Genomic DNA, 18,187 nt, shown 5'->3' with positions numbered 1-18,187 from the left:
AGGGATGAAAGATTGCAACAACGTGCATTGAGAAAAATCGTTTGATTGATACCAACAAGACATATCTGATAGAAGGCATTTTGATTAAACCAAACAAAATTTCTAGTTATCGAGACTCGATTTTTTATAACTAGAACGTTTAATAGAATTTACTACAAGGATTTGGTTAGTATTTTCTAGTTGGATCTATAAAACTTCTTGTTATATTAACTAAACATGGATACAGTGATGCTATTTTTTTTCTAAATTTAGTATTATTACCCAGAAAATTTGATAAATTTAACAGGAAGAAATTAATCATACTCATCTATAATTCCTAAAGGAATTCTGATTCGTCCATTTTCTAACAAACACACTGGTTGAATATATCAGATTTCTAATTAATGCAACCAGATTTTTTTTCTCAGTGCGGGCATCCTTTTAAAAGGAAGAGGAAACGTTTTTCGAAGAGTCCCATTTCTTTCGAGAATGACGATTCTTCGAATGTCACTAGATAATTAATACATTGAAGCGCGAGATTCTGGTAGATGCAGATACCGCGAAGAGTCGTAGGAAAGACTGCTCCATCGTAAGCCGCTTAATTGCGAAGGCTGCGAAGATAATGATAAGAATGATAGCCGGTAGAAGAGGAGGGCGTAGACCGATACTCGAGAAACTAACCGTAGAACTACCATACCATTTCTGCCTTCCGGGATTTCGTATTGTTAGCTTTGTTATTGGCCTCAGCCACGACTTTTGGGCAACTGCGAATAATTAGCGCGGCCCTCGCGAAATTCGTATAATAAGTAGATTCATTGTTATTCGTGTGTGAAACTGTGAAGCAATAAGATGAATATATTATGAGCTAGTCTGGAACTCAGAGACACGTTAATATCCCGTGCTGTTGATGTATCCGCGATAAACGTCAAAATATACGCATCTAAAATAGGAATTCTAAAATAAGAATTAGGCAATATATATAAAATAAGACTTTTTAGAGAGAGTAGAATGTAAACAAGTATATGCCTTATGAAAGTCTTTCAAATTGACGATTTCTAAGATTTGCAACGTTTTATGCGCTTTCATGTCAGAAAAAACGGATCTGACAAATTATTAGTCCATCCTTGCTCCGGATGCTAATTTGCGCGCGTTTCATCTATGAAAGGGAGTAATAACGTAAAAGTAACAATGTAATCGTCGAGATGTAGCCACAAATGACGGCCACTTTATAATCATTAGCGAGAAAATTCGATTCTTGAATAATGACGTGATAGCTGGGGAGCATCTACGATCTCATCTTGCGGTCCAGAGGACGGATGCGGCAGGGATGGGAAAGACAGATTGCATGGCGCGAGCTGGAGATGCGAAAAGGGGGGCACGGCTGTGTGTTATGACATAATTGCTTAAGAAAGTTCGGAATGCGAATGTGTACGCACACATACACACATATTCACACATACTCGAGATGGAAGTAGTCCATGTACGTACGTTTCGTAAAACTTATCCCCCCTTACGTGTCCTGCTATAATCGCCATCTGCCTTTTCTTGCTCCCTTTTGCATGGAGCAGATATAATTGTATCGTGCCCCACGGACAGGAACGTTGGCATTTCGTCCTCTGCATTTTTGCGCTGCCAGTGACCTTCCCCTACTTCTCGGGCGCAGTCGAACGGTTCTTAACCTTTCCGCTACGCTTTTCAGAAGCGAAATTTTATTAATGAATCAAAGACTCGGCGTATAATGAGGAGCAAAAATCGCACGTATCGTTGAAGATATTTTTCTCTCGTAAAAAAAATTCTTTAATCATCAAGTTAATGATTTCGGTTTACGATAATCATCAACGACGAAGAATCAGAAATGTATAAAAAAGAAAAAAAATATATCTCTTTTATATATATTTTATGAATAAATATTATTTAGAAATTAGCTTTCTCCTCGAGGTTTTTTTTTAATTTCCGGTATTTGTGCAATAATTTTTACGTCAACTTTTCATTGGTCGCGTTACAACAACTGGAAGACTCTGCTCGATATCTTACAATTTTTGTACAACTTTCCTTTTTTTCTCCTCTTGGTTACTATTAGCATCGTTTAACACTTATACAGCTTTATGGAGATAGATATCGCAGAAGATATACGGATTATTTCTCTGCGAAGAAATCGTCCGCGTCAAACTGATACATAACGCGAGAACATTTTTATTTTGGCTCATGTTAATTGACAACAGAATTAATGGTATAGCAGCCTTTCTCACAACTTTCATCTAGTTTCATCCGGTATCTAATGTCTTTCATTGGGCAATACGGAATGAATACGCACGATTATCCGGTAAAACGCGTTCATTTTCGTTTCCGGTTTCGGAACGACCGGTTCAGCGACACGATCGTGGCCCGCGAAACGGGGTTTACTGGGAAAAAGGTAAACGGCCACGAGCTATATTCCACGGACCGTTGCTCCTCGTAAACGGGCTCCGCCGTTTCGTGCGGCAAATGCAAAAAATAATTAAACCTCGATTCGCAGAGTTGCGATGTGTCATCCTGTTTCGGTGCAAATTCGCGAGATCATCGCCTGTCATTATTTCTAAAAATGTTACAAATTTATCGATTATTCCGTTCGAACACGTCGCCTTTTTCAGTCAGCCTAGTCTAGTGGGCTCATTTGCGGATTACGATTGTTAATCGGCCGGAAAAAAATATATATATGCAATCGCGTCGCGGGATTTAAAAATAAATAATTTGATTCTGATAATTTCAACCGGCGTCGAAATAGTTTAGAATAAATATTTACGTTCATCTAACGGAACTGCTTCAATTATTCATTCTAGAAACCGTTTTATTTCACCGACATAAATTGACTAGTCGGTCGAGGAAAATAATAAATTCTTCATACAATTAAAAAGAATTTAAAGAAAAAAATTTTGAAAATTGTATTTATCCAATCAAATATTCTAATTAATCTGATATTCTAATTAGATGTGATTAAGAGAGAAACGTACTTGATGTTACAACAAAAATATGCAACGAAACATACAACACATGAGACAAAAAATAATTGCATTAATTCACTGGAGAAATAATTTAGAATAAATATTTACGTTCATCTAACGGAACTGCTTCAATTATTCATTCTAGAAGCCGTTTTATTTCACCGACATAAATTGACTAGTCGGTCGAGGAAAATAATAAATTCTTCATACAATTAAAAAGAATTTAAAGAAAAAAATTTTGAAAATTGTATTTACTCGATCAAATATTCTAATTAATCTGATATTCTAATTAGATGTGATTAAGAAAGAAATGTACTTGAATGTTACAACAAAAATATGCAATGAAACAACACATGAGATAAAAAATAATTGCATTAATTCACTGGAGAAAAAAAGAAAGAGAGAGAGAGAGACAGAGAGAAAAAGAGCCGACTATTATTTACATAAATTATTACAATTTAAAAAGACACATTTTCACTATAAATGGGACAACACAGTTGCAAGCAGTGAAAAGCAGAAATGCATATGTTACATGGAATAGATCAGATCTCGAGTTAACTTGCGAATATCCGAGAGAAGCGTGTCACTTTGAATGAGGTAAAAGCTAAACGTCCAGCGTCGATGGACAGACAAATCGACACCTACTCGCGCATTCAACATCCTCGCGCAGGTTTTCCGCCTTTCTCTCCCGATATCCGATTGTCAAAGCGATCGGTGAAACTCTCAGGGTCAAGTTCGATCGCGTTCTTCTTGCTCGCGCGTTCCTCTTCGTGAAAGAATCGTACGAGTCCGTGTCGCTCCATTTCGCTCGCGGGAAAGATGCGCGACCGCACGATTTTTCTTGTTCTTTCCATTCATCCTCCGTGCGTGAGATTACTATCTCTCGATTACTATCGCTCGATTAATTTCTCTCGCGATTTAAGCAAAAGTTACAAAACTTTCAGTCTCCCGGTTTTTATCGTGAAATTTTCAGACATACCATCAACACGCACACACAACTTTCGGATTAACTGATATACATATCCGCGAGAGGATGTAAAATCGTCGCTTATTTCACTGGCTTACTTTCGCGATCTATAAGTGAAATTGGTCTCGCGCGAAAACAACGAAGATATTTAACGAGCATGCGATTACTACACGCGTGTCTCGCGCGTGTAGTCGCTATGTTAATTAATTACGCACACGACGCATCTGAGCGAGACAACGTCATGCGTGCGGACGCAAAGTTTATTTCACCGTCGCTCTTCTTTTTTATTTCGCGAACGCCTTCTAAGTGGACCAAAGAAATCGCTTATCGGCGACGGAAGTGGGTTACGAGCGCACGGCTTAGCAAGATGCGCGATTAATTAACCGAAAAAAGCGCGTAATGGCACGCGCGAGATTTCGTATCGTTCACAAATCATTATTCAATATTCCATCCGTGTTGACAGGTTGGACTCCAAACGACGCAATGCACGTCGTGAATTTATTCCAAAACAATTCAAAGCGAATTCTTTCTCACCTCGATTGTTCTCTGTTGTGGCTCTGCGGAATAAAATTTTGGCGAATAAAATAAAAACGTCACGCAAAATTGTAAATCTGCTTTAAATTATGTTGAGTCTGGAAATTACATTCTCACGCATGTTTCTAATCGTTAATCATGGAATCTGAAAATTTAAACAATTAAAGATAATTTTTTGTTGTGGTAATAAATATATGTATGTTAAAAATGTATTTAAAAAAGATTTATAATAAAAGATTTATAAGTTATAAAAAAAATTTTGAATTACGACAAATATCTGTCTTATGGAAATTGTAATAGAGACATTACTTACCTTAATATCATTTGTACGCTAATGAGTAAAAGTGGTGCAAAGAGATTATATATGCAATAATAACAAACATATTTACTACAACGTTGCAATTAATGCTTTTAATAGATCTCGGTGACACTTTATTCTTGTTCTATAATTATCAGTTTCTTTCTTACTCTCAGTAGTGCCGCGCTACGATGATCATGACGTCGACTGCAATAATCATAATAACAGTAATCAGGATAATAATCATGAGCCGTTGGTTGTAAAGTGGCGTCGACTTGTTGAATTTTGTCTAGAAATCCACGGTAAAAGAGAGACAATAATGAGAATATCTTTTATGTATTCACTTTCTTATTGAAACGTATTTAGGTCCCATTTGATCACGATGGGCGATCTACGATTTGTTTCCTTCGCCAGCCATTTTACAATCGCACGCTCGTATATGTAACGTTATCAATAATCGTACAATTATATAATGTATATGTGAACAGAACTGTAACTATGTGAAGGACCGAGATTGTAGTCCGCGTTGAAGTCCGTCTTCGAGTTGGAAGTTGCGTCTCGACATGATACATGGATACATTGATCGCGATGTGTAGTTCGAGGCCAAATTAAATTACACGATCGCGAAAGAATACTTTGAACGTTTTCCCACGAAGAACTGTTAAAGTAGAATCGCGGCTGGAATTGTTCCAATTATTATTTTCCATTGACTGAAAACTCACACGCAACATCGTGTAATCGATGCTCTTTCTCAACAATCATGTACCCCACAAAGCTTCCCGTTAGTTTCCCTTGTAACGTAACCCATGAATCCCAGGGATAGATATTGGATTTCGCGTTGTCAGCAATATGATACTGAACGTTTTCGAAATAACGATCAACAGACGCAACTTTGAACTCAATGGCAGGAAATGTACGACCAAGGGGATTCTCTGCGATGGATAGGGCTTCATTCCCTCGCACATTTAACGCTAGACGCATTATCCCCTATTGCTCGCGTATGATCCTAATGCGTCGATAGAGGCACGAGCGACGATAATCCGAGCGATTCTCGGGTGCTAACATTTTTGTAGCATTAAATACAGAAACGCGATAATTACATTCTTGCAGGCTACGTTCTAGTGAATTTAATAAAATTTTAAAATAAGATAACTACGAATAAATTACAAACTTCAACGAATCCTTTCTATGTTACGAAAACTCTAAAATGCAATAAAAAGTAAAGATAATTCATATAATAAATGAAAGCGTAGATAAGCTTGTGATAACGAATATATGTAATAAATTAGAAAGCAGTGTAATTTGAAAAGAGTAAATTAATAATTTCTTTTATAAAAGAGAAGAAAATAAATATAAAAAGTATAAAGACAAAGAAGCAATTTTGCAACATTTGCGTAAATTAATGTAAAATAAATTTGAAGAGATAGGATAAAAGTCTGCTACGCGCATTTTTTCCTAATCTATCTTTTCCATAATGATCATTTTCAATAATGATCGCTCTTTTACATCAGTAAACACTGTTCGCTTTGATTTTCGAATGTTATACTAACATTAAGTTTGCTAACGTTTCTCTGCTGTCTGAAAATACAAATTTCAGCGTACAATAATACGTCTCATAATGTAGAATAATTAATATTCTTCTATATATAACTCATTACAATATACTATATAATATAATAATTATATAATAATAATAATAATAATAATAATAATTGTAGAGTAACAATTTTACTGATGATGATATTCATCTTCAGAGACATCGGCACGTCGCCCGAGACAGGATCGACGTCTTTTATTAACATCTCGCTACGATAAACTATGCGAAATTCAAATGCAAAACGTTCCACGAGAACGTGCAATCACTCATGCGATAAGAGATACGAACAATTCGGTAAATAAACACGTGTTCCGCGATTCCTATTATAGATTCTATATTATTTATATATTATATATATATATCTCTATGTGTTCGCGTATATTATTATTTATTCATTTATATAATTTATACATATAATTTCTCTTTTTTTCTCTCCGCATTTGTTCTTGCCTCTTGCACGCTCTGAAAATCTTCGTATTAATATATAATATTTGTAAGGACTAGTTAAATACGGTAGGTTTAATTTAACTATGTGTACTTCAACAAGCCAGTCTAGCTTTCCGACGCTTCGAGTCACCTCTCGTGACTTGACGAACGTCAGAGCATAAAGAAAAAACGCTTGAACACTCGGAATGATTCGCCATCCGTCGGTGTCGGCAAACGTCTCGCGATATATTACTATTATATTACTCTATAGCGAGATCGAGGAGCGATCGAGGATGATCTCGATGCGAGGATGATCTCGCACACGCCATCAAAACACTTACCGCTAAGTGATCTCGCTCGACGTTCGACGCGACCGCTCCCCGCATTTGTCAGAGGAAAGCTCTCTCGTTATTCTTTTTATTACCTCTATAAATGTTTTAGGCGGTATTCTATCTTATTGGCGATAAATATACACGATGTACGGGTCGTCAATGCGATATCTGCGCGCGAGTTACGTCAAAGTTACACGCGAACGTCCTATCGCGTGTTAAAACTCGAGAAAAATCGCGGATAGAGTTATCCTAGTATATTTTATATACTATCGTCGCTATGTATTGTATCCCATTCCGGCTCTATTAATCTATAAATTAAGCTACATGTTACAAAATCGTCATCTATCTACCGATTTTATTATAAACGGACGTGGCCGATCGGTGCATCTTATTCTACGCGAAATTCTTGGATAAATGGGAAAATATCTTTAACAAGGATATATTACTCGAAGTTTCCTTAGCACGCGCGTATATTTTTTGACGTAGCTCGTACATCGTTCTCTCTCTCTCTCTCTCTCTCTCTCTCTCTCTCTCTCGTGTTTGTCTTGTTATTGAAAAAAATATGGTATGCGACAATATGTAACGTTACGTCAGCCATGACATTAGGGGGAGCAGCCGTAACGCGAGCAAAAGCGATATAATTAAGGCGAGAAACGCCAATCTTCGCGGGCGAGACTAGAGTTCTTATCTTTAAAAAAAAACATTTCACGGATATATTCGATAAAACGCGCCCTATAAACGCATCTACTACTTGCTTGCCTTAAATATATAAGTTGTAGTACGAAACATACAAGCGAGTTCGGTTTTGTATCAAGATACAAGGGGAGCGGCGTCATATCTCTCCCAAGTGAAGAGAATAAATCTGAGCGATATTTTCCTTGATATACAGACTCGCCGAGATTATTATCGATTTACGCTTGTTCAACGCCATATTCTCCTCGTTATTATCGGTGATAACGTGTTTACTTCGCACTATATAATTATAACATATAATTATAGTGTGTGTGTGTATATGTATATAAGACGATAAGATGTTGTATTATCGGAGCTATACTTGCACGAGCACGAGCATCGGCAGACGGAATAGTTTACGCAAACTCGACCCATTCCCTTGACGAAATTTTAATCGGCTAGAATCTGACAATCTGACAATCGTGCGTGACAACGATTGATTCCTTCTGAGTTGGCTCCGTCGACTTTATCGAATCGATGCACACGCGTTATGAATTGCCGTGCTTCATCGTCGTGCTTTATCTCAGCTCTCGTTCTATTTTTCACTTCTCGTGTTGCACGCGAGTTCGAACGGCAAGATCGATTGGCGACGCTGGCGTGTAATTAATAGAGCGAGTCGCGCGATTTTGCACGCGGCTCTCGTAACAAAAGATACTTATTGTTATTAAGACATTTTTTACCTATATATCACACTAGAATCCACGGTGTCTGTAGGTGCTTCTTCGTACATCGGGACACGCGTTGAGAGTTCCGCCCGCAGAACCCTGAAAGATAATTTCACTCGACTTTATTAATGTAAATAGTCACATGTTTTTAGGTCAATTCTTCGAATCGGAGATTGCAAAAAATCAGGAATCACGTTAATCTTACCTGTCATTGTTTGGCGGATTTATATCTAGCTAGCTTCAGCTGCAGTGGATTGGATATTTTCAGGTGGAAAGCTATGTCGTCGAAGGAAACGTCGCGCACGTCCAACCCGCTGATCGTTATAAGGTGATCACCCTTGCAGATCTTGCCGGTTTCGATGGCTTGACCGCCTGGCATCTGACAAGTTGGGACACAAGTTGACGTTAAATTTTATCGCGTCGAATCGCGATAATGTCGCCTGTATAATGGTGAGAAAACGAGATCACTCACCAGCTCCGTCACATAAGCTCCCTTTCCGCTCCTGAAGGCGGCGAAACAAATACCCGCACCTCTACCGCTCTTCTTCTGTATCTCGACCTCGTATTCCTCGGTTGGCTTCTCGTGGCGCAACACCGTCATCGTGATCTGCAAACAAGCGAATCGAGCGTAAACGGCGAACGTGACGTTCGCTCGATCAATTCAACTCGCTGAGAAAATTAGAGCGCGAAATAGCTGATGCGCTAATTTTCTCTTTCACATTCTCCATTAAGAGAAGAGAAGGATTGATCTTAGGAATACAAATGTCACGTACAGTTCCGGAGGTAAGCTTCAACATCGCTTCGCGAGCTTTGTGGGACTCTATCTGCTTGAAGCTCTCGTTGCCTAAGCTGAGAATCTGATCGCCGCGTTGCAGTCGACCGTCCTTCCCGGCCGCGCCTTCGGGGAATACATCCAGAACAAACACTCCGTTCTAGAAAAAAGCATTATGCATACATTAACATCGATATCAAGTTATTACACTAATTAGTATCAATATTTATTCGTGTATAAAATCAATATATTGACATCTTCATAATGACATTTAAGATATTTACAAAATATTATTTTTCACGCACATCTATTTGCATGTGCCATCGATTTTTTCTGACATTGTACGTTCACGATGTATGTTTAAATGTTTCACAATTTAAAAAATTGTATATTAGATTAATTATAATGCAAAGTTATATATCATGTTGAAAGGCAAAAGATTTTAAAAATTATCAAGTATACTCACCCAGAGGGTATCGGAACCACCAGCGATGAAGACACCTACGACCTGGTCCTTTTCCTTTTGAAATTCTATCGTCACTTCTTGATCGACCGGTATTTGACAGGTTTTCGGATCCAGCTGGACTTTCTCAGATTCCGCCGGTTTCTCCGTTTCTTTGGCAGTTGCTGATACTATTAATAATAGCATGTAATAAGAATATAAAGACAGATCATAATTTTATAAACGAAATGTACAATATATATGTATGTGCGTAATTAGGAGAGTTTTCATAAATCAAATATAAAAATATAATATACCGCGTCATTAAACTCACCCGGTGCACCTTTTTGTGGCGTCTTCTGCACAATATCACTAGTTTCACCTCCAAGTTTAGTTTTATCCTTCTCTTTTTGTAGTTCCTTCTGTTCTACTTTATTCTCGTTAGGATTACATACCGTCAGCACAACGATGCCCTGTGCTTTCTTCAATAACTCTGTAGCCTAGGAACAAAAAGAAAATCGATGGAATAAGCATATAGCTTGTTCAACGGTTAAATCAAACAATTCTTTGCTTAAAGAAGAGAAAAAATATGAACCTCATCGTACGTGCGCCCTAATAAACTATCCAGATTAACGGCCAGGATCATATCGCCCATTTTCAATCCAGCCTGTAATATTATAAAAGGTTAAAATGGGACTCTCGAGACTCGTACGAGTGAGAAATTACCTGTTCTGCGGCACTGCCGTCTTGAATATCAGACACGAAGATACCCTGTCCCACGGCCAGATGTTTCCCTTCGATGATCATTATGCCTAGACCATGCGAACTCTACGAATGACATCGACGATTAAAAATTATTGATACATCGAGCGAAATATTGAATGCAATTTGCGTAATTAAAATACTCGCCTTCTTTATTTGTACTTCACGGACTCCCTTGTATTTACTGAAGCTTGTAAAGTTCTGAAATACAATACATCGTCACTTCATAGGAATATGATATGCACTTACGTTGCATGCATTATCGTAATGACATCGTTTGCGATATGTCCTGTATATATACAGGGTGTCAGGGCAATCTCTTCCCAAAAAAAAACTCTTGTAGCTTACCTCGAGACCTTTTTAAAACACTATAATAAAGTATTTTTTCATTGAGTACTTTTCGAATTATGAGGCTTGAAATATTTTCTTAATTTTTACATAAACTATCAAATATCTAGTAAAATATTCATTTTTCGATTATCTTACCTTAATACCTTTATGTACAAAATAATGAGAGGAATCAATTGGTGTAAAGAAAACACATAATTGTTTCGAAGGAAAAATATGTAATTTGCAATTAATAATTACATATTTTTTTCGAAACAATTATGTGTTTTCTTTACACCAATTGATTCCTCTCATTATTTTGTACATAAAAGTATGAAGGTAAGATAATTGAAAAATGAATATTTTACTAGATATTTTATGATTTATGTAAAAATTAAGAAATTATTTCAAGCCTCATAACTCGAAAAGTTCTCGATGAAAAAATATTTTATTATAGCGTTTTGAAAAGCTCTCGAGGTAAGCTACAAATACTTTTTTTGGAAAGAGATTGCTCTGACACCTTGTATATATAAAAATTATGCGAATCGAACAGTGTTGTTTGTGATAATTAACTGCATTAGAAGTGAAATTATGATCATGTTAGATCGAAGTAGTCGAGGCATATCGACATATTTTCACGATCTTGCTATTTCGAGAAATCGGTGAAAGCCAACAACGATGTTAGCATCCATCATAATAAGTATGTAGTGTCATATAAACATATCTCGACGCGAAAGTCAAATATCTCGATACAAGAATTTCGAAATTTTTAAAAAAGATTCCATGGTTTCTTCGACATCAATCAAAGTTTCTATAGGTTATAATCGTTTTTTACGCATAAAGAATAAATCATTATAGAAAAACTTTCAAGATCTGATTTTCTTGAGTTCTTGCAAGAAATCTACATCAATTAATTCGTGATTCACCTCGTGTTATATAAACATATATAAATAGATTGATATTAAGTTGATTTGAGTATTTATAATATCATCGTAATTTAAGATGTTATTGATAGATATCATGTCTGATAATTCACGTTTATTATGTAATATTCGTAAACAATGCTTAATTCCACGATAATAAACGTAGATTATATTACGCGACATTAATTGCTTCCCGATGATTCGTTATTCTACGAAAATTGCAATCGGTCTTGCATTATCTCGAGGAAGATGATAAGATAAAAGATAAACTACGTAAACTGACTTACGTCATCCAAGGTTGGTGGAAATTGAACTATCGGCTTTACGGCGATGTCATCGACAGCCTTCGATCTTCTGCAACCGGGACAGGCGAAATCCGTTTATAGTTTTAATGAATTTTGTTATACATGTCTTCTACGTCACGCGTTATACATCACAAAAAAAAAGCTCTTATGTCTCACCGATAAACGATGATCTTGAAGCGAGTGCTGGGTATGCCTTTGATGAGAGCGGACGCGTTCAAATGACACCGTCCTTGCAACACGCAACCGTTCACCTAAATGGAATGAAGAATGAAGCTTTTTTTTTGTTTCCGTCATTTGTATCGACACGCGAGGCCAGATGAAGCTTGTTGCAAAAATATGTCACTTGCGAAATTTGAGTTGACATGTAAAGTTTTTTTGATCATTTTGTATTTTATATTTGGTCAATAAAAAGATGAAAAAAGAAATCAATAAGATAGAAAATAAAATTACACGTTTTCGGTTCGTTGTTTTGTTTCTTCATATTTTTTTTAATTTATTAGATTCTTATTTGAAACAAATTTATTTAACGAAGATGTATAATAAAATGACGAAATGTCAATAATTTCTAACTAAATATATATTTAGAGGAAATTCTATAAATACATATTTCTATACATATTTTAATGAATTGTCAAAATATCTAGCACTAATTTTCCTTTATCTTAATTATTTTATTTAAAGTACAATATCTACATTATTTCAAGTTTATTTTACTCACTTATTTACTTTAAACTCAACATGAATGTCTCAAATACAAGCTTTAGTATCGTGGTTTCACACACGGTTACACAGACAAATTAAACAACTTGTGAAACGAAAGTTAAACAACTGGCGAAGTAACCGCCGGGAACTGTCATGTGGAGAACCGCAAGTAGTAAATGGCAAGTCGTAAAAATGGGAAGGAAAGAGGTAAGAGATACCTACCTCCAATATCTCGTCGCCGATGAGGAGCCCGCCGTTTTTATGAGCTACACCCTTCGGATTGAGGCCGCAGATAAACACCGCCATTCGATTTCTGTCCTTATGTCCAGCCAGAGATATACCCAATCCCCGCCTGTCCTTCTCGAGAATCACCATTAGCACTTTATGTCCGAGATTCTGATACTTCTTCTGTATCTTCTCTGCAAGATTCGAAAAAGCATTTTTATACGATGCACATCAATCGATCAATGTAAATCCATCTGATGTACGCTTGTCGAATTTCGTGTGCTTGCGATTAAATTTACTCTTCTGAAAATGTGTAGATGGATAATCGGAGATGCAGTGAACAATTAAATTTTGCTACCATTGTCAGCGACGCAACCAACAGTGCGATCGTATAGAATGAATATTGATTTCGTACGTGACGCAAATAGTATATAAATACCACGATTCTCTCAATTGTTTCCCCGATCGCGGTTTCCACGATCCTACATTTAGCACACAAATCGCACTCACTGATCGTATAACCATACTCGTCCTCTTCTTCAGGATCCGCCTCGATTTCCGCCTTCGTGCGCTTCACGTTTCCGGCGCTTTTTCTCGAGATCTAAGTCAAGCCATTTTTATATCGCGTTACATCATCGTCCTTGCGAATCGAGAGGCTATTGAGAGAGCCTATTGGTACGTTCGATTACCTCGATGCCGCTCTTCGTGTAGACGTTGCCCTCCAGCATGCGAGTATCCTCCTCGTCATCGTCCGAGCTTTCGTCCGAGGAATACTTGGGCTTCGCGACAGGTTCCGCGATATGGTCCTCTCGTTCCTCGCTGACTTCGGGAAGGATACCCGGATTCACCGGGGGCGAAGGGGCTATTTTTCGAATTGACTTCTTCATGGAGGATCTAGGACACGATAAAAGATACGCTTTTGCGATTCGGAAAAGTCGGGAGAAAAATTAAAATTGACTTTTAGTGATGCGAGAAATGGAAAAGACGATGACTCCATTCCTGCGACTTTTTCGAACAAACATCAAGATTGAGTAATTTTAAATTTCCAATTGAAAAAGTTTTTCTGTCACTCCGTAGATACGAGTATATATTTATAATGTTAGTCTTCTAAAGATCTCAGATAAAAACGAGAGAAAAGTCTTCCTACAATCGTACCTTCGTGAACTAGAAGCTGAGCCATCTGAACTTTTCGAACTTGGTTTTTGAGAATCTCCGTGCGAACTGCTTTGAGCGTCGCCGTCCTCAAGTCCTGGCTACGCAACAAATAGACATTTTAAAAAACGAAAGAAATTTCCTATATTATATATTATTAAAATATATAATTAAAATATATATATATATATATATATATATATATATATATATAAATATATTAAAATATATAATTAAAATATATAATTAAATAATTAAATATTATAATTAAATATTAAATATATAATTAAATATTATAATATTCATGCCAAAATGATATAAATAATGCAATCTTTTCAAGAAATTAAATGCGAATATCAAAGGACATAAATTATCTATATCTGAAATAAACATTGGTAAACTGCGTGGATAAATTATTGAGCTAAATATATTTATAAAGCTGACACAAGTGTAACAAGTATGCGATTATATGTCGTAATCGCGCAATCTACATTCATTAAATTATGATAAAAATATTTTGTTGTCGTGCGGAGAAAAAAACTGTAGTCCGCTGATTCAATTAAAAAAATTAATTAGCGCGGAACATTGCAAGTCTTCCGGCGCGTAAAACTCCCTTCTTCACCCCAGTCTTCCCATTTACCAATTAGTGTAACAATTGTATTTGTCTCTCATGCTTGACACATTCGCGGGAAAAGATTGAAGAAACAAATCGTGCGACGCATTCTTTTATTGATCGATATAGATATAAATTGTGATGGTCGATTCTTTAGCATTTATGCGAAATATAATAACAGAGGCAGTGATCTCATCTTTGAAAATTTTAATTATTTCTTAATGTAACAATATCTTATATAAATTAAATTAATTATTAAGTAATATCTCATTATATTGACGTATAATTTAATTGTAACGATGAATATCATTATTGATTACGCGAGTAAAGTCGAAGATAAAAAATTCGATTCCAAAAAAATATTATATAATGAGAAAACCGACCTGTATCACTTCTGGTGTGATGGATCTCGCTGGCGAAACCGGCGGTGGCTTACGGCGAAAGGAGGCCGTCGGCGTTCCAGGGCTGATGCCGGAAGACGGCGACGTATGACTCTTGACAGTCTGCCTCCGGGCTTTGGTATCTCCTTCCTCTTGGACGGCGCTGCCGTGCTCCGGGCTCTACAACAATTTCAAGATTCTCTCTTCCGCACGGAAATCCTTGAACGTATGTATGTACGCAAGCTTAAATTCGTTCCAATTTAACGTTACCTTCAGTAACGCTTAAACTCTATTACGTTCCACTTCCGATATTGATATTATATATAAAGTTATATTAATATAATATTACGTATATATAGAACAACACATACAAATTAAAACATATCTTTCGAATTGTTAAATGTTATTAATTTTACTCGTCGAACAAGTAAAATAATAAAATAATAATAAAACGCGAGGCAAACAAGATTTATATTTAAGTAATAAATATAGAACTAAAGCACAAATTAAAAACATGTCTTTTGAACTGTTAAATATTATTAATTTTACTCGAACAAATAAAATAATAATGAAATAATAATAAAATAATAATAAAACGCGAGACAAACAAAATTTATATTAAATTTATATATCATGCAAGGTTTTTGTGAAAAATTTCAATCGTAAAATAGGGCACATTCGTATGACGACAAAGGCTAGGCGACATTAAGCAGTTTACGAGCTATTATATATTCTAGGACCGACAGTTCAATGTGGAGGTATTTATACGACGACAATGAATCTTTTTAACGCAAAAAGAGAGAGGAAATTGAAGAAGTAGAGAGAAAACATATGATGCGGGTGGTATTCCACGCATAGAATTGTTTCGAAGATCTATACTTATTTTAGCAGCAACGTAAACTGCGCAGAGCGTCTGGATAAACCGGTCAGAATGAATTAGTACAACAGAAATATTTGCTGAATATCTTGAATTGTTGCCAAAGTAACTGCAATTGAACGAGTTTAATTCCGTAACGCGTAAAACGGACAGCGACGTGTATTTTAGATTCATTCTCTCGATTTCTTCTTTTATATTCTTCTCTCAATTTCTCTTTACAGTATATAATCGAGGTAGGAAATCGATCATTTTGAAAAGACTGAAGAAGAGATGATTTGAACAATATAAACAATGTAAAATAATATAACATGTTACGTTTTAAGCAATATAAATAAAATTATAGATAATACTGATAAAACACCGTATGACTATCGTTACAAGATGATTACAAGATGTAAACATCTGCGAGATATTGACTATAAAAATTATTTATATGTCTCTTATAAATAAATTTTTTTACACATATGTGCACCTTTCGAAATAATCGATTAAAATACGCGAACGAGGCTTGTCGCACATTCCACGGGACAGAGGGAAAAATTGCTTCTGTTTTCGATAAATTCTCGATGGAAATTAAATTAAATTAAACAATATTGCGAATTCTTGTCAGGTATGTAAAAATATGTGCATATCCAGCTGTTAAATGACGTGACACATATTCGTTTCTTCATAACGACGTAAATAATTCAGTCACAACTAATGTTTACTGATTAATTCCCTCCGTGTGTCGTTTGACATAAAACATGTGCTATCGAAGAAGGTTTTATACGATCATGTGGCGATAGTTGAAACTAAATTAAAACACAACAATGCGATGAATCACTAAATCAGCCTTAACTCTCGTCCGATGCGCACAACGCGAGAGAGAAATATTATTAATTTCGAAATTCTCCTGTTGTTCCTCGCAGTTTAATCAATCAAAGATAGCGTGCAAGATACATCTGTTCGCGTGGGTAACTTCGTAGTATTACTTAACATTTAATCCCAAGGATCTTCCAACAGCACGCCCGTATTTCTATATCGTAAACCAAAATAACTCCGGTTTACGATACGGTTTACAGTTCCGAGGAAGAGCACACGAATATACTCGCGCGAACGCACAAATGTCGATACGATGCAGTTGCGCGTCGCGCGATCCCACGCAAAGGTGCGCCGACGAGAGTTAAGTGATCGTAAAAAAAAAAAAAAATTAAAAAAATTAAAAAAGAAGAGGCGAGATCCCGGCACGCTTTTCCGCGTGATAAACGTACGACGAAGGTGACGCATTTGCGTCCGAAGAATCGGTGCATCGCGCCGCCTCGTGACAATCCGAGCCGAGTGACATCGGACGAACACCACCGTCGACCGGGCGATTTCGTGCACCAAACTGAAGTTTTTGCATGCGAGCGACGGGGACGGAGAATGGCGTTGTTCATACGGCGGTACGGGGGCGCATCGGTGTATCCGAGGGGGAGGGGGAGGACAGGGGGAAGGGGGAGGAGAGGAGCAAGGTGAGCACGTCGATGGTCCATGGTGTCGATGATGAGCGCGCTCGATCGCAACGAAACGTGAACCACGCTTTTCTGGCGAACCGCTTCAACCCCCTGTCTCTCTGACTCTGTCAGAGCGCGCCACCCTTCTCCCGCTTATATCCACCCTCCTATTCCAATAAAGGTGCGTTCAGTTGAGAAAAAGCGACAATTGAAAATAGTTTGTGTACACATTTTGATTAAATTAAATCTCCAAATACATCGACCAACACACGAGCGTGATGAAGTCGAACGGTTCGCGCGAATCATCCAATTGTCACCTCGATGTAGGATTAATTTGACAACAGCATTTTTTTGCAACGAAATTTTGTAGAGAAAAATTTCATATTAGAAAGAATGACGTAACAATTTTTTAAACGCCACAATTTGTCACCGTATATATATATATAAAATTACATCATCGCTCGATTATTCAAATTAATTGCTGACGTTACAAAGAGAACACTTGCGCCTTGTGATGTAATTGATGGTTCACCGACATTCTCTGAACGCGTCTTTACACTATCATCTTCCCACCTCTCATCTCTCCTAACTTTACATATCTCCATTGTCGCATCTCTCTCTCTCTCTCTCTTTCTTTCTTTCTCTCTCTCTCTCTCTCTCTCGTGACACTCTACCCCTCGCTATTCCTCATCATGGAGATTTATTGGAAAGTTCGACCCCGGTG

The 18,187-nt window shown here is 36.8% G+C and overlaps 1 protein-coding gene across 4 annotated transcripts in view; it reads right to left on the bottom strand.

The window, feature by feature from the left end:
- Positions 1–4,845: 4,845 nt before the first annotated feature.
- Positions 4,846–18,187, bottom strand: part of LOC145977313 (multiple PDZ domain protein) — a 94,347-nt gene continuing 81,005 nt past the window's right edge. For 3 of the 4 annotated variants that reach the window (XM_083109196.1, XM_083109198.1, XM_083109197.1), the window contains exons 24-39: positions 15,118–15,294; positions 14,125–14,222; positions 13,659–13,863; positions 13,480–13,570; positions 12,967–13,163; positions 12,199–12,293; positions 12,025–12,091; positions 10,635–10,688; positions 10,452–10,553; positions 10,321–10,392; positions 10,060–10,225; positions 9,750–9,916; positions 9,285–9,443; positions 8,984–9,118; positions 8,717–8,890; positions 4,846–8,610 (exon numbers count right to left, since the gene is read on the bottom strand). In XM_083109196.1, the coding sequence (XP_082965322.1) occupies positions 8,720–8,890; positions 8,984–9,118; positions 9,285–9,443; positions 9,750–9,916; positions 10,060–10,225; positions 10,321–10,392; positions 10,452–10,553; positions 10,635–10,688; positions 12,025–12,091; positions 12,199–12,293; positions 12,967–13,163; positions 13,480–13,570; positions 13,659–13,863; positions 14,125–14,222; positions 15,118–15,294 (1,956 nt within the window). In that variant the 3' untranslated portion in view covers positions 4,846–8,610; positions 8,717–8,719. Of the gene's footprint in view, positions 8,611–8,716; positions 8,891–8,983; positions 9,119–9,284; positions 9,444–9,749; positions 9,917–10,059; positions 10,226–10,320; positions 10,393–10,451; positions 10,554–10,634; positions 10,689–12,024; positions 12,092–12,198; positions 12,294–12,966; positions 13,164–13,479; positions 13,571–13,658; positions 13,864–14,124; positions 14,223–15,117; positions 15,295–18,187 lie in introns of those variants that run through there. The other variant, XM_083109199.1, reaches the window with a different exon arrangement.

The sequence above is a fragment of the Camponotus vicinus genome, unplaced genomic scaffold (assembly GCF_025532165.1).
Source record: "Camponotus vicinus isolate PSW18456_S1 unplaced genomic scaffold, iyCamVici1.0 SCAF_9, whole genome shotgun sequence".
Classification (NCBI taxonomy): Eukaryota; Metazoa; Arthropoda; class Insecta; order Hymenoptera; family Formicidae; genus Camponotus; species Camponotus vicinus.
Note: the sequence above shows the minus strand (reverse complement) of the source record. Positions and strands in the feature narration are given on the sequence as shown.